Source organism: Pogona vitticeps, chromosome 13 (assembly GCF_051106095.1).
Source record: "Pogona vitticeps strain Pit_001003342236 chromosome 13, PviZW2.1, whole genome shotgun sequence".
NCBI classification, from domain to species: domain Eukaryota; kingdom Metazoa; phylum Chordata; class Lepidosauria; order Squamata; family Agamidae; genus Pogona; species Pogona vitticeps.
Genome location: NC_135795.1, coordinates 11,628,204 through 11,650,482, shown reverse-complemented (window position 1 = coordinate 11,650,482; position 22,279 = coordinate 11,628,204). Strand labels below are relative to the sequence as shown.

The window sequence follows — 22,279 nt, the reverse complement described above, 5'->3', positions numbered from 1 at the left end:
TAGAGACAGGGGCTGGAGAGAACTTATTGGGATTTTTCCTTACAAGACAGGGTGATTCATCAAAACTGATCAGCGGTACATCCAGGGCAGATACAACGAAGCTCTCTTTCCCCCCGAATAATAGTATATACTGTATATTTTTCGACTACAGCTCCCCAAATCCTCCAGCCAATATGGCCGCTGCCATGCTGGTCACGGAATTCTGGGAGTTGTAGTCCAAGCAACTTTTCCAAGCTGTGCTGCCACTCATACAAGTCAATATACTGTATATCGACTTGTATGGGTGGCAGCAGATATACCTATCTTCAGCGGGCCCTATTTCCACAAGGGGAAATTTTGAAAAAGCTGAGGCAACCTCCCTCTGGCCTGACCAATTTACGCAGGCGCGGGCCCCGCTAAGACCGGGTGGAGGCCGTGCGCATGCGCAAAAAGGACCCCTCTTCGGTCCGCTTTCCCTTTCCCCCCTCCCATCAGCGTCGAGGGAGAAAGGAGGCGTGGCCTCCCCGGTCTCGCTGGCCCTCTCCCATTGTGGCGCCTGCTGGCTCCCCTCTTTTTCCCGGCGTGCACCGCGCCCGCCCTGGCTGTCTCTGGCCACGTCCCCGGGCCACGTCGCTCGGTGCCCGCTGAGCGCTCGCCATCTTCGCTTCGGTCCCCCGGCTTTTTCCTCTTCTTCTTCCTCCTCCTCCTCCGCCATGAATATCTTTCGCCTGACTGGGGATCTCTCCCACTTGGCGGCCATCATCATCCTGCTCCTGAAGATCTGGAAAACCCGCTCTTGCGCCGGTGCGTGGCCTGAGGGGGCGGTGGGCGAGGCGGCTGTGAGGGAAGGAAGAAGGGCCCCGGCTTCTCCCGGAGAGCCGCTCTTTTTCGCTCTGTGGGAGTCCCTCCTTCACCGTTTGTGGGGGGTGGGCGAGGGAAGGACGCCCACCTCCCCTTCAGCTCTGAGGGGATTTGGGGGGCCTGTAGGCGGGGAGAGGCTCCCCCCTCGCTTTCCACAGACTCCCATTTTACCTCACTTTTCCTGGTGCAGGAGAAGTTCGCCTTTCCTCGGGGAGCCCCGTGCAGTTTCCTGGGATGCTCGCCTTTTAACCCAGGAGAGCTGGGGGGGGGGAGGGGAGCCGGTCGGATTTGTATTTCCAACGGCTTTCCTCTCAGACGTCCCCCCCCGCCCCCATTAGCGCCGGGTAGTTTGCCTTCTCCCGCCCCCACCCTGTGTGAATAGGAGTTGCCTTCAAAAGATGGTCGATTGGGGCCTGAATGGACCATCTTCTCTATACGTAGGGCAGCTTGGTGTGTGTGTGTTGTTTGTGTGTGTGTGCTTTCAAGTGGGCATTTGGGGGTGTGGGTTGGCTGAAGAGTGATGCTCCCCCCTTTGTTTGTTCTGGGGCGTTGTATTCAGGTGAGAGGTTGATGGAGTAATGGGTGATGGCAGTAGCCTCCTGCATGGAGTAACTTGGAAGCATTACCTTGGGTGAGGAAGCTTGTGAGGTGGGCTGTGTGTGTGGAGGATGTTTGCTGGGATGCATGCAAAAAAAAAGCCTCCTTGTGTTGGGGTGGGGTGCACATTCCAAGGATGGAGAAGCCTGCACAAACTTTCTCGGGGTGTGGTTTGGGTGGCCTGATGGTTTGCCCTCTTCTTTAATGCACAGAGAAGGGACAGCTTTGCATTCAGGTGGGAAGAATTTGGGGGGGGGGCAGGAGCTTAGAACCGAGAAAGTGTGTTTATTCTTTACAGAGCTGATGTGCAAAAATAAATTTAATTTAGAAGGAAGCAAAAGGAATTGCTGGTTTGCCTTTGTAAAACTAGCTCTCTGCTTTTTTTCTTCTGAGTGTTTGCAGGACACAGGGTACTGTGTAAGGAAAGGCAATGTGTTGGGTGGTTGCACCAGGATGTGGGTTCAGATTCCCTCCTGACTTATTGTGTGACATTGTGCTTCACATCAGCCAGTTTGGTCTTCATCCTCTCAAGTTGCCAATGAAGGAAGGTTGGAATTAGGATCTACCAGTTTAGACATGCACCTGTTTTGAATGGGAGAAAGTATTCTGTGGAAGCTTGTGTGTTACAGTATTGGAAGTTTGACTGAGGTGAGGGCTCCTTAAAAGAAAACAATGGAAAATAGGGCAAACCATTGTAATACCTGAATATATTCTTAAGTTTTGCTGTGTTCTCGGCTTTTGAACTATAGGGAAAATTGTTTTAATATTAAATTAGAGTTTTATACACCCGTAGATGATGTTATGGAAGAATTCACTTATGCAGATCCCATGTGAATTAAACTAAGTAGAGTAATTGGTTTTTGTTAGCATCTTACAGAGATCCCTTAGTGCTGGTGAAATTGATGCTAAATGAGGGACAGGCTTACAAAGGGGTCAACATCTAGGCAGTCTTTTAATTCCTCGCTGATTAGAAATGATCAGGTCAAATAACGGTCTCCTTTTCTGTTCTAAATGAGCACAGGAATGTGATTTGTTAACGGATAAGGATAAGGTGTAATAGCAAAGTCCTTGGTGTAGCTCAAGCAAAAGTGAATGGTTTCCCCTCCACTTTCATCCTACAGTTAGTGTGTTTATTCTTTACAGAGCTGATGTGCAAAAATAAATTTAATTTAGAAGGGAGCAAAAGGAATTGCTGGTTTGCCTTTCTGAGACTAGAGCTTTCATGATTCTGGAGTTCTGTGGAAAAGAGGAACCGAACTTGCCTAATTAAGACCATTCTGTAGAAGTTTCAGAAGAGAAGAGTTAATACTTAAATTGTATGTGTGTTCCTGAACATGCTTTGTTATTTCAAATTGCACAGATGTTGTAGTAATGTCAGCTTTTCATTCAGTATTTGCAACTTCTGAAGTCCTGAAGCCTTTAGACTTCTCGAGAGACCCCACATGCTTTTTTCTCTCTGAAGGGGTTAAACAGTGATCCAGCTTGATTTGAAGGCTTGGCAAGCTCTTTGGGTTGCATTGCCAACTGCAGTTGAAAGCTGGAAGCAAATGACTGAATCAAGACTAGAGAGAATAGGCTTTCAATTGGGATTCCTGGCCTAGTGTGACGTGGCAGCTAACAGAAGGTGTGGTGAGCCTGGAAGAGAAATGCAACTTGTATCTTTGCTGCACTCTTGTGCCTGTTTTTTTCAGTAGAATTGTAAATTTCTTTTTGTTCAGCTTGAAGGTACTTATGCCTGAAAGGTATTTCTCTTTCAAAGAAAAATATAATGTCAATTGGGCTGCTTAATTCTTTTTTTTTTTTTTTTTTTTTTTTGAGGCAGGTTTCATTGCTGATGTTTTCCCTTCTATGTTCCAGGGTTGTTTTTTTTTTAAAGTAATCTACTTATGTTTATTTAGATACCCACGTCTTGTTTGAATGTTGGACAGAATTCTTATGTCCTAAGCACTATTCCAAACTGATGGCTCTTGTTGGTACTGTAGTTTTGTTTGAAGCAGTGCACTCTGTAAGGAGGACAGAAAGCTGTCTCGTGACAACCTGGATCAGTTACAGTTGAATAATTGCTTGGTATTTTATTACTGTAGATAAGTTACCAGACTTGGGGAGAAAATCTATGAGCTCTCTCACATGGAGAACCATTACGAATTGTATTTTTTGAGCCTAGCCTAAAAGCTCATAGTTGTTTTGCAGGCAAAACATAGTCATCATCTGTACAGCCTGATCCTATGGCATGCTTGTTCAGAAGCAAGTGAGTTAATTCAGTGAGATTTTCTGCACAGGATTTTAACTGGCCTGCATCATATCTATGCATGTTTGCACATATTTTTCTTCTGAATAAGCATGCACAAGATTGAGCTGTTACATGGGTGCCATAGTATCAATGTGATTTATCGAAAGTAATATATGATAACATTTGTGTAACAGTTCTAGTTAACCTTGTTCCTAAGTATGTGCATGTGTGTGTTTTATATGACTTTCAGTACAGAAGTACTGTAGCATTGGGTTTTTCTAACTTAACCTAGCAAACAAACAGTTCCTTGCACAGAGTTTACAATAACAATAACAAAAGCAATAACAACAATGGAGTCTCAATACAGTATAGGGATTTTCTATTACTCCTTCTTAAGGTTCTGGCTGCAAAGGGGCAAAGTTTGCAGGGATAGAAATTTTGTTCATTCAGTTTATAAATGGTGACAGTATCTTTATAAATCAATTATTACCTCTCCATTATTGTGATTACAGTACTTTGAAAACTTGTAGTTCAGCACTGGCATTGTTGATTTGACAACACAAATATACATGACTAGGTTCAGAGTGAGGTAAGTAAAAATGTGGCTTTAATATAACAGTTGCAGCAGGGTGACAGGAGGTCATAGATGGCACTGTGTCTCTCCATAGGAAAGTGGTTAAGCGAGAAACAGAATATTAACCGGCAACACCATTGCAGCCTAGGGTGGCAGAACAGGTAGTCGTTGTTATTCTGTTGCAGCAAAAACAAGATAAAATGCCAAAAGACTCTTTGTTGCTTTCATTACAATTTAGCTGCTTAAGTTAGTTTTTCTATTTTGAATAAAAGCCAAGGAATGAGAGTATACCATAAATTAAAATCTTAGAACTGCAAAGCTGTAAGGGACCCTAAGGATCATTGAGTCAAAAGAGGCAGAGGGGGAATGGAACTCCCAACCTCTGTAGCCAGATACCTAAACTACTGAGAAAGAAAATAAAAGAGATGAGAGTCACTATGGTGTAGTGCAGTGATTCCAGCTTAGGTGCTCTTGGACTAAAACTCCTAGAAGCTTTCACCGTTAGCTGTGCTGGCCAAGATTCCTAGGAGTTGTAATTCAAGAATATCTGGGGACCCAAGGTTGGGAACTACTAGTGTAGTTGATAGGCTAGAATTCCAGAGACTTGGATTTAAATCCTCACGTGACCATGAAAGCTTACTTGTGGAGGTGGTAGCATTGGTGAAACCACTCCTTAAATTTCTCACATACTTGAAACCCCTATTAGGGTCAATTTTATAGCAATTAGATGGCAACTTTGATAGCACATAACAAACTTAAGAAGTATCCCATAAGAAGCAAGCTTATTTTAAATACGATGTCTTATTGCTGTCAGACACATTTTCATGTCTTCCTTAGTATTGTAAGTCAGTGTCTGAGGTTTTCATAATCATCCAGCAGCATCACATCTGTCTGAGTGAGAGATGAGGCAGCAAGACAAACTGTGCTAGATCAAGACCAGTTACCCTTTGGCTCCTCCTGTCTCAAAATTATTCCATTTTGCCTGCAGTGATAATTGTGAGACAACTCTGGAAGACCTGGCATTTGTATTTCCTTTTTTCTTTTTACCCTCCCTATCACTTTTCTTTTTGTATCATGATAGTGTGCCATTGTTTAATATTGAAAATGGTCTTGAGTACCTTGGCAAAAAGTTAACAGTGGTGCCTGGACTTATGAATGTCCCGACATACAACCATTTTGAGTTATGACCAGCTCCATCCGCAAAATTTTGCTTCGACTTGTGGCTGGAGCTTCAATTTACAATTTTAAAAAAAAGGCAGGGAATTCAAATTGCTAACCGTTGGTGGCAAAGAGGCTGCTTCTTTGTAGCTCTTTCGCCCCAGCAGTTACAGTGTGTGCGATCGGAGGAGGCTTCGGACTGCCTGGTAAGGTGCTGCTTTCTGCTTTTAAAAAACTGTTCTGGATGGGTTTTGCAGCATGGTTTTGGGCTGGTGGGGTAATGTTTCTATGCTGTGATTGATCTTGCAGTCTTTGTTTATTTTGTGGGGGGTTTCTTCGCGTTTCCAGTGGGTCTTGCAGGGTTTGTTTGCTTTTTGGGGTTTCCCCCCATTTCCGAGGGTCTTGCAGGGTTTATTTGCTTTTTGGTTTTCTTTTTTCCCATTTCCGATGGGTCTTGCAGGGTTTGTTTGCTTTGCTTTTTTTTTTTTTTTTTGCATTTCCGAAGGGTCTTGCAGTGTCTGTTTGCTTTTTGCTTTTTTTTTTGCATTTCCAAAGGGTCTTGCAGAGTGTGTTTGCTTCTTGCTTTGCTTTTTTTGCATTTCCAAAGGGTCTTGAAGTGTCTGTTTGCTTTTTTCCTTTGCTTTTTTTGCATTTCCAAAGGGTCTTGCATGGTTTGTTTGCTTTTTTAATTTTTAATTTTTTTTTCCTTCAGCCGGAACGGATTCATCGCGTTTCCGATGGTCTTGCAGTGTTTTGTTTTGTTTTTGGTGGGTTTTTTGTGATTTTTTTTCTTTGGCTGGAACGGATTAATTGAATTTCAGTGCATTCTTATGGAAAATGGTGCTTCGACTTACGACCATTTTGAGTTATGACTGGAGTTCCGGAACCAATTAAAATCGTAAGTCGAGGCACCACTGTAGTATATAAATACTGTAGATTGCCTCCTCTTTTAACTGATATCATGCCAAAACAAAACAAAAAACCCACAGGCTTAGTCATGTGTTGCCTACAGTCCTTTGTTTTTACCATGCTGAAAAATACTTTGTTCACTTTGTGCTGCATGGAACAGAGCTAATAAATTGGGACATGTGACACCACATTATAATAATGTAATGAGGCGTGTATTCACTCCCTATTTTTGCACCCATTGATGCATAATCTTTAGAAAAATGTGACCTGTGAACTTTCTGTAGTGGAAAGTAGGTTTTTAATGGTGTTGCCTGTCAGAGTTTCAGTTGTAAACACACTTCCAAGGGGGATGGGTGTGTGTTTAAATGTGCTCAAGATAATGGTGGATGACAAAACATCAGGCCACTGTGTTGAACTTTAGGCGCTCCCAGGGCAGATGGCTGCTTGGGGGGTGGGTTTAATGAACTATGAGTGGCTTGGGTCCTGGAGCTTGCTTCTGTGGGAGTTTCTCACAAACTTGTGTAAGCGCTACTGGGGCCTCCCCACACACCTAGATAAACACTTCTGTGATCCTTTTGGGAGGTGGGTGCAATAAAGTTGGCTGACACACAGTTGAGATGGAAATAAGCCACACATTTATTGAACATCATAAGGTCTTGAGGCAAAGACCAGGGCTTGAGTGATAGTATAACTTGCCCATCATTCTCCTCCATGGCCATTGGAGGAGAATGGTATGAGTGTAGAGGCTAATGGAAACTGAACTGTAGCCTTTAGCCAGCCTCCTTAGAAGACAAGCTCCACTCTTCCCAGTTATAGAACTGGATTAGGTGCCCAGGACTGCTCCATGCACTGCCTCTAAGACTCAGGTGTGTACTGCTTTTGTCCGAGCCCACAGGTAGCACAAAAGGCACCAAGTGAAATTACTTTTGTGTTCACTGAAGGTTATAGAAAGATGCTGTATGATAATAAAGAATTTGTGGAATAGGTCCATGGTCCTCTTTAGCTATCAGATGAAAGTACAGTGCTTCCCGACAACTGGTACCCAATAACCCGTAATCTTCTTTTAATCAGTGTCAGATTTATTTTTTCTGAGTTCATTTCTCTAATCCAGTGTGATGTCTTATGCATAGGTGGTTTTAAATAAAAGTTGCTAGTAATAAAAGTAGGAAATCAGAATATTACTGATATAGATGGAGATAACTGAAATGTTTAAATTCTCAAAAGTCTGGATGGATGTGCTCAGGCTTCTCCCACATTATTCTTTTGTCATGGATGTAAAATGATTTTGGATACCTTATTAAAGGTATTTGCACAGTGTGTAGTTTTAAATACCTTTTTTTCATAATTCTTTCTTTGTTGTTTTAGGTATATCTGGGAAAAGCCAGCTTCTGTTTGCACTGGTCTTCACCACTCGTTACCTGGATCTATTCACTTCATTCATTTCCCTTTATAACACTTCTATGAAGGTATGGTATATTGAATAACTAAGAGGGAGTGCTAATTTCCCCATAATATGCATCTTAATGAGTAGTAACTACCATAAAGTATATTCTCCCTATAAATCTACAAGATATTATCTCCTGTTACCTTCTGTTAAAACATAATGATGAGAGGGGAATTGCAACTCTAGAAAAGTAGCAGGATTACAAATTCAGAGGTGGTCCTGACTTAGTTTCTTTTGCCCACTCATTTACCAAATGAGCATTTCATTCACCAGGTGAATTTTTTCTAAACCAAACTGAGCAAACTAGAAGATAGAACTTCAAAAAGACGATTTTCAGTGACCAAAATCATAGTCTCCAGCACCATCCCTGCAAAAACTACAGTAAATTCACTTTGTACTACTAGTTATCAGTGGTATCTTGTGTCTTATGAGTCTCAGTTCGAGAAGAACATTCTCCATTTTTCATGTGTCAGGAACTGCTTGGCAAAGGAGAGTTGAAGCCATTTGAGAAATGCAGTTTGCTGTATGGCCTTGATAGCTTTGAATTGTTAATGCCCCAGTTGATGATCAGACACTACTTTTTTGCTATTGTCAATCTTTCTGTAACCTTTAGTATGTTATTTAACATTCCTGCTCCAAGTGTAATTCTCTTACACAAAGCAACAAGGCATTAGCTGGTGTCTCCTGAGTACACCTGATGTTGCTTTCTGTGGCCATTTGAAGCTTTTCTTAGAGACTGATGTGCATCTCTATCATCTCCATCTGCTGGTGGCAATAAAAATCCCAAAGTACAGGCAGATTCTTGCTAGTGTACATCTTTTTGCTTAATAAAACCTGTTGAGTGTTCCGAAAATCTTAAATTTACCCAGAGTCTGTGTTCTTGCCAGAAACTGAAGGAAGGATGGGGAGAGGATAAGAGAATAGTTAAGATCAGAGGGAAGGAGATGAGGGCTCTAGAAAGGAAGGGATTTCAAAATTTTAGGAATAAAGGTACATCTTTGTCCTCTGACTCCTGGGAATTCTGCTTAGTCACTTACATATTTTTGTGGAGTTGGGGAATATATGCTGCTCTTAGGTATTGCTGGACTAGAATTCCCATCAGCTCTAGCCCATATAGGAACCTACAGTTTCGTATCTCTAGTTTAATTCATCTATATTTGCAGTGGTAATACTGTAAGTTGTTTATAAAAATATAAACTCTGGATTGGCTAACATTGCATTGTAGAGTGCATTGTCAAGTGCTATATGCATAACAGAAAATGATAAAAGGCAATTTAATTTTTTAAAGTCACCTAATGTTTCAGAGGCGATAAATAAAGTTCACTTGATGCAGATCTGACCTTTTCACTGTCTGGGACATTCCTGGGAGTCCCATATGAGAGCTTGATACAAATACAGCTCTCAAAAGTAGTAAGAAGCTGAAGTCCAACCACGTTTTCCTCTGTTAGAGCATTCTTATCAGTATTTGTTAGTTCATTTATTTCATAACAGTCAAAGTTCTCTGTTTAGCCGTAATGGTCATAGTTCAGAAAAGAATTTGGATGACAGTGATTCTTGCTGTTATTCAGCCTCTTTGTTTCAGTGTGTTAAAGAACTTAAGAGCTTTGTGCACCTTAATTCTTGGCATACATCCATCTGAAACCCCATTTTGTGCCTGACTGGTTACTGGTCTTGAGGGTTTCAGAGTGTTTTTTTTTTTAAACAAATTGGCTTCACAAATCAAGTCTGCCTAAGCCTGTTATAAGAGCTCTAATTTATTAAAATTGTTTATATGTACTGCCTAGCCAGCAATATTTATTTATTTAAAATACGTTTAGCCCACCTTTCTCCTTAAAAAGACCCAATGTGGCTATTAGATATTGGGGTATTCGTATATGAATATCTCCCCACAGGTGGAAATAATGAGGGTTGCTGTTATCGGCAGTAGATTAGCGACTCTTGGCGGGAGGCGGGATGACAAACCTCTCTGCCAGGTCGCAGAGTGGCTAATCCATTGTGTACAACATCATGATAGGAGGGCTCTGTCGAGCTGGCATCAGCTGCGAAATGGTGAATGGACAGTCTGGCTCCATGGGGCTGGATCCTCATTATTTCCACCTGCTGGGGGGGATATTCGTATACAAATACGAATATCCCCATCTCTAGTGGCTATCATCATTAAAAGACAATATTAAAGCTAACAACAGTGAATGTACAAATACTAAAAAGGATAAAACAAATACCATAGAAAGAACATAAGCAACACCAAAACCACATTCAAAGCAATAAGGTAGAACAATCCACTAAAAAAACTCATTAGGTAGCCACTTGCTCAGGAAAAGCTTGCCTAAAGAGAAAGGCTTTCATCAGCGTGTAGAAGGACAATAAAGATGGGGCCAGGCTAGCCATCTGTGGGAGGGCAGTTCACAAATATAATGACGGATACAATCAGATCATAAATTCTACAATAGAAACCAAAAAAAGTAAGTTCTCGAACCTGGGGAACTGGTGCTAGTCAGAGTTGATTGTAATAGCCTAGATGGCTGAGGATCTGACTCAGTAGAATAGCAGTTTCCAGTGCAGAATCTTAAAATATTCAGAGCCAGCGATAAAACCTAAACAGTAAAACCAAACAAAAATCAAAATCAAAGACTGTCCTATTTCACCTTGTTATTTTTTCCTGGTGCTGTAGTATTTTGAGCACAGCTTCCTAGGTAGTTGTCTGAGTGGCTGCTTAAATACCACAGCTGCAGCAATATTGTTGTCATCCTGTTGCCCTTTCTGCCCACTTGAAAGCCTTCTTTTCCTGGGAGTATGCTTTATTGACAGTGAGCGGAGAATTGTAAATGTTGCCTTGGAGTTACAGTGGCCGACTGGGTTAGAACACGGGAGAGGGATATGTGACCCTCCCAGTGTTGTCTGATTGCAGTTTGGATCAGTGTGAATGGTGGGTGATAACAGCAGTGGTGACGCGGCACGAAGTGGAAGGTCCGACATTCCCTAAGCTGTGCTAGGCAGTATCCTGGATTCTGACTGATGCAGTGTATGTGACCTTAGGAAAGTCATCGCTCCATATCGCCATTTGTTAATAATGGCAGCATACAATATTTTTGTCTAGAATATGGCAACATTTGGTTCAAGGTGACCTCCTTCCAAAATTGGGGAAAAAACTGAACATTGAATTGAATCTATGGAGCAAACTCTGCTCCAGCCTCCTAAAGAAAAAAAAATTGCATATAATTTATGTTGTGATCAGAGCACGCTTGCAACCTGATTTGTGCTTGCCACTAGGAAGAACAAAAATCCACAGACCTCTCAGCATTGTGGCTGAAGAGATGTCTGCCCTTAGAATTCAAAACATCTGGTGGCACTTGGCTATGTTTGCTGTATAGCCCTCTTTGGGGTGGGGTGGGGGCTGCTGTTCTCTCCTTTGGTTATAAAGAGCAGCAGCTGGAACAACTAAAGCAGTATTAACAGCTAATCCTTGGGGAAATGGGCACTTCACATCATTGCCCCTCCAGAGACTTTACCAGTTCCTGTTGCCACTTGTCCCTACCTCCTTTGTATTGTATGTATTCTACTATATTTATCTATTTATGAATTTATTTTTATTTTTATGCTCCCTTTCTCCCAGCAAGGGGACCCAAAGCAGCTCACTAACTGATACAAAATACTACATTAATGATTACATTAAAACAATTGAACATTCAATAGTATCAAAATAAGTCTTAGGAGCTAAGGAGGCTCTTATGGTGGGAAGACATGGTCCTTGTGCCAAGCTGATTAGGACTTTATAGGTCATAACCAGCAGTTTAAATTCAACATGGAAACAGGCCGGGAAGAGCCAATGAAGCTGTGGTAAGAGGTTTCATCAGCATTTTGAACCATCTAAAGTTTCCAAGCATTCTTCTAATCTAAAGCAATCCCATGTAGTGTGTTATATGTCATCCAAGTAAGATGTAACTAAGGCATGTGTCACCATAAACAAATCAGACATTGCCAGATGCAACAGATTTAACTGTGCAGATGTGTGCTTGACTGCTGCTAAGACCTGAGCATCCAGGTTTGGGGATGAGTCTAGAGGTGCACCCGACTTGCAAGTCTGAATTGTCAGGGAGAGTGTAACTCCATCCAGCACATCCCCTATCCATCTTTCAGTTGACCAGGAAGACCTGTATCATGTCTGGATTGAGCTACAGCCTGTTTGCCCTCATTCAGTCTTTTACTGAAAACAGATAGTGGTTTAGAACAGTAACGTCCTTGGAATTAGTGGAAGGGAGGGATAGAGTTGGGTGTGATCTACATGCTGGAACTCCCAACAGTCTGAACAAGCTCTCCCAGTGGTTTAATGTATATGTTAAATATATGACAAAACAGAATCCGATGGGCACTACAGGCGACAGGCCAAACTGACAGACTCGCAGGACTGCCTTCTCAGATTGCCTCCCCAGGAAGGACCAGAGCCACCCTAAACCCGTGCCTACATATCCCGTCTCAGAGAGACCGTCTAGAAGATGGTCAGTGGTCTCAAAAGCTGTTTTATTTATTTATTTATTTGATTTATACCCCACCCATCTGGCCTATAAGGCCACTCTAGGCGCCTTCCAATAAACAATAAATAATACAAAATATTATATAGATCAGATTATAACAAATACAATAAAATAGAATAGAGAATAAATAGGGGGAATAACCAAAAAAAAAAATCAGATATTAGCTGGAGGGAAGGCGTGGATGTACAACCATGTTTTTAGTTGACTTTTAAAAGTGCCCAAAGTGGGGGCCGCATGAATCTCAGGAGGGAGATTGTTCCAGAGGCGAGGAGCCACCGCCAAGAACGCCCGGTTTCGTGTCTTTTCCTTCCGGGCTTCTCTCTGCGTCAGGCTCCTCAGCCTCACTTCCTGGCTCGCACGGTGATCCGGGTAGATCTTGGTGCGAGCAAGCGTTCCACCAAATATCGAGGTCCTAAACTGTTTAGGGCCATAGAAATGAGCATTAGAACTTTAAAGTTGATGCAGAAATGAATGGGCAGCCAGTGCAGCATGGCCAGTGTAGGAGAAATATGCTGGTATTTTCTCACTCCACTGAGGAGTCTGGCTGCCGCATTGTTGTTGCCCATGACCAGTCCTGAATTTGGATTGAAGTGGTGGATTCAGGTCCACCTCATCCAGGAACCCCAGGAGCGGAGAAGCTTTTTTGGGACAACCCAACAACGTGTCCCAAAAAAAGAGAACATTTTGTTGACTGGCTGGTAATTGTCTCATATAGTGGGGTTCAGGAAGGGCTCTTCCAACAGCAGTTTTGCTATGGCCTCCTGTAACCATGCTGTAAACCTGCTTTGCTGCAACGATTTGCCACTCCTTCTGCCTCCTTACGCAGTCCCTCTGCGGCTGTTTCTGTGAGCCAGGAAGGGCAGGAATCCAGCACAGAATGGGGTAGCCTTCACCTCTCCAAGGATCTTGTCCACATCCTCAGGCATATGTTAACCTGTCTATATGTATTATGGCCTTTAAAAATATATATATTTGTATAATACCTTAAACTTTAAGGTGGCGTGGGCAACATGTGGCCCTCAAGGGGTTCCTATGGGTACCTCTAGTGTGCCCACTCTTACCTGTTTGAAAAACTTTCAAAGAAAAAATGGGTTTAGAAAGACCTTTTGGGCCCGCAAGGGGTTTGGTACGCAATTTTGCCATGTTTTGAGAGGGTGACATTATCCAGGGACATTCTACACCTTCCAATTCTTAATTTAAAAAATAAAACACAAGGAGAGTTTTTCAGGTAAAACCCTTGCTTTTTATAAGACTGTTTGGGGTCAAGTAGGGAACTTGGGGGGCAATTGTGGCTTTCCAGAGTCCATAAATGGGTATGTACATTCCCTGTTTAAGGCACTTAACAGCAACAAGAATAACTATTATTGCAAATGATAACAGTTACTTCTCTAATAATTGTTACATTCTTTCTAATTCTATTGAGATTTGCTTGTAAGTAAACATTTATAGAAGTTTGTTACCAACCAGATCTGGTGTAGGGCTTAAATGTTTCAGAGAAAGTGAATGTTTTGTGGTGAAATGAACTAGAAAATTTCTGGTTGCATTATTCTTGAGCCAAAGTGTCACCAGGTCTCCTCTACACAAGCCATAGGGTCTCAGTCACTTATCTGTGCTGTGGAGATAATGATGTTGACATATCTATGCAATTTGTTGTAAAGTTAATGGTAGAAATATTTATAGACATCACAGGTAGCAAGCAAAATCTTGGGAATGAATGCTTCTTGTTCAAGAAATTCTCATTTTGACCTATTACACAGATTTAATCTAAAACATATTCGATCAAGTAACAGCTATAATGCCAACTAAAGATTTTTGCCAATTACAGTATTTCAATAATTTTTTTAATTTATTACTATTAGGGAATCTTGCGTATGGATTGCAGTAGCTACTTCCATGACAAAAATCAAAAGACAATATTGTCATGTGTAGCAATGGGCATGCATTAGACTGCATTATTGTCTGTACTGGCTCTGATAGTGAGGGATTCATTGAGGCTCTTACAACCATGTGCCTATAATTGGTGCTGTAGCATCAGAAGTAAAAAAATTGTCTTGACTTCAGACAATGACTATTTCTCTCTTTCATCAAATTTCTGATAGAACACAACCCATCAGTGGGTTGGTATGGGAGGGAGGGAGGAAGCCCTGTACCTTTTTGTATTCCATGTAACCTTTTCCCATCACATGAAAGAGCTAGTCTTAAGGAAAAAACAGGTAGTCGATTTTTAATTCCTGTAGGTAATGCAACATACAGACTGAATGTAACTTAGCAAGGTGGGGGCCAGAGAGACAGGCCTGAACAATCAATAAAGATTCTTTTTATTCCTTATTGTATGTATAAAATGTTTTTAGGGGAGGGGAAACAGATTAAAGCTGATAACACATCTGGATCTCTTCCTTGCAGCTTATCTACATTGCTTGCTCGTATGCCACAGTCTACCTGATCTACATGAAATTTAAGGCTACCTATGATGGAAACCATGATACATTTAGAGTGGAGTTCCTTGTGGTTCCAGTTGGTGGACTGTCTTTCCTTGTCAATCATGACTTTTCTCCTGTAGAGGTTAGTCTCTTCATGACGTTTTGGGTTCTGAAATTTGACAAAGAAGGTGTACCCCAGCATAGAACTATGTGTCACTCATTCCAAACTACAGTAGGACCGCGGAATCAATACCCACAGTTTCACTTATGTATTGCCTGAAAATATTAAATAACCCCCCCCCCCCGGGAAATACAGTACGTGCTTCCAAGATGTATCACCAGAACTGGACACTAGAGGGAACCAGACACTTGATATATATTATTAATATTATTAATTTTATTTATATGCTGCATTTCTCCCAACAAGGGACCCAAAGCGGCTCACAACATTAAAATTCACACAACTAAAAGCACAATGAAATTAAATATTAAAAGACAAATTAAACTATAAATTAAACTATATATGGATAAAATTAAAATTCAAAGATTAAAACATGAAATGTTTAAAATTATCTTCTAAAATGGGGTTCAGGGATTAAGTTATAACTGTTAAAAGCCTGAAGAAACAGGTCTTTGGCCTTTTTGTGAAAAGATAAAAGGGAAGAGGCCATCGTGATCTCCTGAGGTACAGCATTCCATAGCCTGGGAGCTACCATTGAGAAGACTCTCTCCTGTGTCCCCATCAGCTGTGCTTGTACTGGCAATGGGACCGAGGGGGTGGGTCACCTCTGCTGATCTTAATAACTTAATATATAATATTTCGATACCTGTGCTTTTAGGCATCCATTGGGGGGGAGGCTTCAATCCGATCCTACTCAGATGGCACCATCCCTGCTTTATTTGTGTTTGAGGAGAATGTCCCTAGGGGAGAGCAGGGTTTGAGGAGGGCCTTCCCTTTGTGGGCAGTACCTTAATGGGAGGTTCCAGAGCCACTAGCTCGGTTTCATCTACATCATAACCGTAAACCAAAGAGGTGCCGAAATTAAAAGTGCTGATAGGTGTGTCAGCCCCAGTTCAAAGCATGTGTTGGCTGATGGGTTTGCTTTATTTGTTTCTGAAACAGTGCAGAGATAATTGTTGTAGTTGCCATGAATATCATTACATTGCAGTCCTGTATCTGCTCAGAATTAAGTCATACTGGCTGAAATCATGTTGCTTAGTACAGTAAATTATAACTAGAATATACCCGTTGAATCACTGGAACTTACATAGGAGTTTACTTACCAAATCCCCACTTCTTCAGTAAACTTGCTGTAATTACAATTTAGTACACTAATCTACAGGATTTCAGCCACCAAGTTTTAGAGTGTGTAATCTTCAGGAAAAGTAGAACTTCAGCTTTTGTTATTTAAATATTCTTATATTCTCAGTTTATTAACAGAATAGGAAATTGATCTGGTTCATTTTCCCTATTGTAAGGGAAGTGTTTGGTGCCATCTAGAGACGTAAAGAAGAACAGCAATTGTGAAGGAAGAGAAGAGAAATATGTACTGTATCTTGCATTTAGCCCTCCTGTGATTTGATGAGACTGATGCTGTTCTTCTGTATATGTGGATATATCCCTGTATTTATTGACTGAAATCCTGTTGCTTAATATAGTATATTGCACTGGAATAGGCCCATTTGAATCAATGGAACTTACATAACAGTTGACTCACCAAATCCCTACTGAGTCAGTGGACCTACTCTAGTGCAATATACTGCACAAAGCAACAGCATTTCAGCCATGTTTCGGGAGCCTGGAAAAATAATTTATGTGGTTTTTTTCCTACACCCATTCTATTCATTTATATAACAATGGGAAAAATAAACAAACATGCAGCTTTGATTTTCTCACACAAATATCACTAAATATTTTAAAAACAAAAAATAATGCATTTATGAACATTTCCTTTAATAGAAAAATGAAATAAATGCTTCTGACAAATTAAACCACACACTTATCTGTTCAGAATACTATACTTAATCGTGGTAGATTTGGATTTTCCCTGTAATGAACATTTCCTGTTTCTGTTCAGGTTTCTAGCACTTTATCTTAAAACTGTGGGTTGTTGTCAAACATGTGTTGCTTAATTACACAGCCTTGTTTGACCATATGATTAATTTTTTTTTGTATTTTGTATTTTATATGGTCGTTCTGAAATCTAACATAGCAGATTATTGCTTTTGTACAACAATGTAAAAAAATTTCAGTATCCAAAACTGCTCAGTACCGCATGCTTTCCAGAAGTAACTGTGGAGGCTCTTGAAAATGGTATAATTCCAGCATCTTTTTCTTCTTCCAGATCTTGTGGACCTTCTCCATCTACTTAGAGTCGGTTGCTATTCTTCCTCAGCTTTTCATGATTAGTAAAACTGGGGAAGCAGAGACCATCACTACTCACTATCTTTTCTTTTTGGGCCTCTACCGTGCCTTATACCTTATCAATTGGATCTGGCGCTACTACTTTGAGGGATTCTTTGATCTCATCGCCGTTGTTGCTGGCGTGGTCCAGACCATTCTGTACTGTGACTTCTTCTATTTGTACGTTACGAAAGGTAAGCCGTGAGAGGCCGTTTTCCTCCTTTGGAGATCTGGACGTGTGTTTTGGATCCCTGTTGGGTGTTTCCCCTGTATTTTTAATACTGCATCTAGTTTACTGTAAAGTATTGTCCTCAAGACTAGAACTGGCATGGACATTCTCTGTTTTTCTTCCACTCTGTTTTGGGCTGTTGATGTTTTTTTAAACCCACAAGGTGAAATCTGCTTTAGACTTTTTCTCTAGAATTCTACATCTTACCATTTTTAGAAATTGTTAAATTCTTTGTTTTTCTCTCATTCTAGATGTGTGCTAGATTTGCATAGTTTGAGGCTAGGTTGTTATGTTCATGCCTGCTATCATTATGAAATCTGTATTAATTCTGTATGTGGAACCCAGTGTTGTTGTGGGGCCAGGTTCAAAAGGTCAGAGCCCCTGGGACTTTGAGTAGGAGGGACTAGGACATCATGCCCCAGTCAGACTTCCCTTTTTTCCTCTAACCTTATAGCAGTCCTCACAGTAGCAGAAGAGGAACTGCATTTTTGCAATATATTTTTGTTGTAATGTAATATATTTGAGGGTTGCCTTGTTTTGAATGGGTCACTGAGAGCCATTAACTTTACAGATCTGCTCTTCATTTATTGATACAGAAGGCTCCAGCTGCCTGTGTTTCTGGACTGTCCTGAACTTCCTGTACCACTAAATCGAACCCTATCATAACCAGAGAATTTCACAGCGTACACAAATTTCACAGCTTACATCTACATGTATACTGCTGTGTGACAAGCCAGTTTCTAACCACACATAGTTGTAAGGAAAACCCATGCCTTGTTCGGAGGACCCTGGTCTAGATCTTTTCATACATTGTACCATCTCTTAATTTTATATTCATGTTCATCCCAGTGTGCCGAGTTCCTACATTAGCATTTCCCATTTCATTATGGAGAAGGAATATCCAGAACAAAATGGGCATCATATTAATTCTTACCAATGCCTAAGTGTCCATGCTCACATCTAGGTCTTGGTTTCATCACTTGGGGTGTTTATTTTGCTCAGATTCCAATCCTGTGATATTTATATAAATGACCTCATCAGAAATAAGAATTTGTAATTCTGGTAGAAATATAAGAAGAAGAATAAACCTTTATTGCCATGTAAAATAAACATAGTCAGGTTAGTTTGTTAGCTTTCTGGATTCACAGGGAGCGTGAAACAAATGCATCCATTCAAGGTCAGAAATATAAGGAAGGATCCTGCGGAGCACCGATTACCCATTATATCCCCATTATAACAAACAATGAGGTCCTTTGGAATGTCTTCCTGCGCAGAAATGGGGAAGCTGAACTAGTTATCCCTGTTATGTGGTTTGACTAGAATGTAGTTGCCATGTGAGGGTGTGAATGCAAGAGAAGGAAGCTCCATGTCTTAATTAAACAGTTTCACATTCACAACATAAGAAAGCCTTAAACAGTTGAGTTGGATTAAGATATACACAGGATCTGGACAATCAACTGTAATTCTTCTGAAGACCAACCTCATGGTCCTTAAGTCTACTTTCAGAGCAGATTGTTTTAATTTCTCAATTACAATTTTATTTTTCCTTCCTCTAAGGAACTCAGGGCAGTCTACATGGCATCTCTCTTCCATCTTCAGTTTTATTTTCACAATAACTTTGAGAGATAACTTATGCTAAGAGATAGTGACTAGTCCAAGATGGTCCAGTAACCGTTTTGGATGAATGAGGGTAGGAACTGTCCCGCTCCCAGGCATAATCAGAGAGTACTTTTTTACTTCACCCGCAGTTAAGAAAGACGACAGGAAAAATAGATTCATTTGAAATACGGTGTTGGAGGAGTTTAAGGGGTACTGTACATCTCTTAGAAAGTCGAATAAATGGGTTCTAGATGAAATCAACTAATGGGAAGCTAAAATGTCTAAACTTGAGCTTTTAAAATCCTGACTGTATTTAGTTGAGAGTGAAAAAGAGAGGCAGCTAATTAAAGGATATTTTTTTAGAAATGATAGAGTGTAATTTTTTCAGTAATCTACTAAATGAATTAATCCTATATTTTTCTTTAAAAGCAACATATGACTAGCATGAATTCCAGATTAAAATGTGAGAAAGAAACCGTATTATATGTGAATGAGCCTTGAAGGGCTACTGCAGTTCCGACCCGCTTTTGCTTTCCTGGGCCATTTCCCCCTTCCCCTTTCCTTCCTAGGTGGGAGTGGGAGCAGCTGAGATTACGTGCTTCTGTTTTATTCATGTTCAGTAAACACCTTTCATCAGGCATGGGCAGATGTGGCTCTCCATAGGTTTTGCTCTGCTGCTTTCATGCGTTCTAGCCAAATAGCCTAACCACAGCTGCTCGTGTTTACCTTTATATCAGAACAACGATAGTGTGTGTATATCTCTTAGCTTGTATAATTTCAATGATGCCTTGATTTTTCTCCTCATTTTCTTAGTACTCAAAGGAAAGAAGCTCAGTTTGCCAGCGTAAGTGCCAAAACCAATCACCAGCATCTGTCATCCTGGATGCTAAGACAGAACAATCCTTACCACAAGCAAAAAAGGTGAAGATGCTTGAGACAGCGAGTCTCCCACCCTTCTTGCAGAGAGTCACAGGCGGGCTTCGTAGGACCGGAGAACAACCAGCGGACTTCTGTTTGATGCATCTTGCCTTTATCTTTTTTTATTACTATGTATAAAGATTTTTTACATAAAGAAACTTAATACTGCGTGAATTTAATTCAGTGTGTAGTTTCAAATTGGAATTGTTCCAAAAAAGTGAGGTTTTTGTGGGCTTGTTTATGAACAGGAATAAGTGCAAACACTTCTTATTTTCAGAGGATTCTTTTTAAATTCTGACAACTTTATTTGGGGGCACGCAAGGGATGTGCCAGCTGATGGATGGTAACCAGTCTTCTGGTTGATTGCAAATTTCATTCCACTGTATTTATTTTTTTCTCCAGAGGCTGGATGTTGTATGTCAACTGAAATCAAACTAGAAATGGCAGAAAATTCTTGTGGGTAGGATATCATCATTTCATTAATGTCCTCAGTCATAGTTCCCCCCTCTCTTTTAAAAATAAGGATTATCCTGTAATATCTGCTAATGCTTATTGTCCTCTACCTCCGTTAAACTTCGGAAGACATTAGCTTGAGAGTATTTGGTGCCAGTGTAGGTTCTTCTGACTATAGAATTATTTGCTTTATGTGGTTTCCAGGCAGATATTTGTCATTCAGGAGAAAACTGTTCCACATTTTTGGGGTGCATAAAGCTCTATTTCTGTTAACAGCAACTTCGGTGTTGCAGCTGCCAGGATGAACCTGTGATACTTGTCCAGTTGAAGTAATCTGTAGATGGCCATTTTAAACAATATCTACAGCTTTTCTAATTCAAATACTTTTACAGGTAACACCCATTGTTCATCTTTCAAACAGTTTTAGATGTGCCAGTTTTGGATGATTATAGAGGCATTTTTATAAACTTATTCCTGAAATAGGAGCACCAAGTACTCTTCTTTATCATTTTTACATGGTTCCCTTTTTTAATGAGCTGTTGCATGACTTGCCCTGTGTTACCATCCTCAATAAACATTTTATGAAGTGGTTATACCCTTGTGGTGGTGTCCTGGAGCCGTCGCTCTGCTTCAACCTCTCACGATGAATAATTGTGACATACAGTTGTTTTGAAAGATGAGCTTGATCAAGTCTGATTATTATTATTTTTTAAATGAAAAACTTACCTGCAAGCTAGGCACAGTCCTAAAAAACAGTTAAATCTTAACAGCAATGTGTATTTTCCTATATTGGTAACTGATGTGAGGGTAAACTTAGGATGATCAGTGAAGCACTTGCGTCTAGTTTCTTTGGTGTCCCTGTATATGGTTGAGAGTGCCCTGGCTCGGTCTTGCCAAAGACGGGGTTTCCTGTCCCCTTTTTTCCCCCACAAGGGAGCCTTTCCTGAAACTAGCAACTCCCACCCCCACCAATGCAGCTTCTCCATTTCACCCAAAGCTGCTGCTCTCCAAGACATCAGGCTATGAGTGCACTTCAATTAAGCCACCTGTATATAGTCTCTGTTTCCACCTAGTCACCAGTCCTAGTAATGCACCTTTAGGAATGTGCACTTCTGGGTTTTTTCTTTTCTTTCTTTCCCAGGCAATGGATAAGTGAAACCGTGCACACTCATCCTGCAGATATGATGGTCCTACTGTAATGTACTTGGCAATTAGAAGGCTGAAAAATGTTTGTGTGAAATAGTATATGAGCCACTTGAATCTGCATACTTAATTTACCTGCCTGCTTTAATGGGTGATGATTATGTACCACAAAGCTGATCGTCTGTGTCTATTAAAGCATAAAATCCTCTAATTACTGAAGTGCATAGATAATTATTAGTTACCCAAATTACATTTCTTATTCATATGCTGGAGAGGTCTAAATAAAGTGTTTCCAGAGCTTTTCACCATGCTGAAATTTCCTCCCAAATGGAGGAAACAGTTATTGATAGGAGAAAATGGTGAAACAATGGTGCAGAGACTTAAAAAGAGATCATCCTTATTCAGAATTGTGAAGGGTGAATCACATATTAAACTCCAGTCTGGAGGAATGCAGCACTGTGCCTCGATTCTTGCTTATTGCTCACATGTATGTGTAATTTCTGTTACAAATATATTTTCTCACTATATTGCTGTGTCTCATTCATTAAGTGCTTAGATTGAGAACAAATTTCTGGCAAAGAAGTATACAGTAATAATGACCCCTTGACTACAAGTGTCATGCCCAGTTTCACAAAATTACATTGATACTAAGCAATATTTGAAAGCAGCAGGTAGAGCCAAAATCTGCTGCTGATTTTTCTTAAAAATTGTGAGTATGATTCTTTTGCCTTATGTGCATTTGTGAGCTCTTGCATATCACTATGCAGCCAGACCTTACGCTTACTTTGTAGCTGGTATAAAATATCATTCATATTTAACTGATATAAGA

At 40.7% G+C, this 22,279-nt stretch overlaps 1 protein-coding gene across 1 annotated transcript; it reads left to right on the top strand.

Annotated features, from left to right (window-relative positions):
• Positions 1–502: 502 nt before the first annotated feature.
• On the top strand, positions 503–20,900 carry KDELR2 (KDEL endoplasmic reticulum protein retention receptor 2). Its single transcript, XM_020799556.3, has 5 exons — positions 503–783; positions 7,674–7,774; positions 14,688–14,846; positions 17,050–17,302; positions 19,750–20,900. The coding sequence occupies exons 1-5, from the start codon at positions 693–695 to the stop codon at positions 19,782–19,784; spliced, it is 639 nt and encodes a 212-aa protein (XP_020655215.1). The 5' UTR covers positions 503–692; the 3' UTR covers positions 19,785–20,900.
• The last annotated feature ends 1,379 nt before the right edge of the window (positions 20,901–22,279 follow it).

Excerpts from the sequence above, each read along its gene's own strand:
- KDELR2 (XM_020799556.3), top strand. The coding sequence starts at position 693 with ATGAATATCTTTCGCCTGACTGGGGATCTCTCCCACTTGGCGGCCATC. Across the intron at positions 7,775-14,687 it reads TTTATAACACTTCTATGAAG|CTTATCTACATTGCTTGCTC; the intron begins GTATGGTATATT and ends TCTTCCTTGCAG. Across the intron at positions 14,847-17,049 it reads ATGACTTTTCTCCTGTAGAG|ATCTTGTGGACCTTCTCCAT; the intron begins GTTAGTCTCTTC and ends TTCTTCTTCCAG.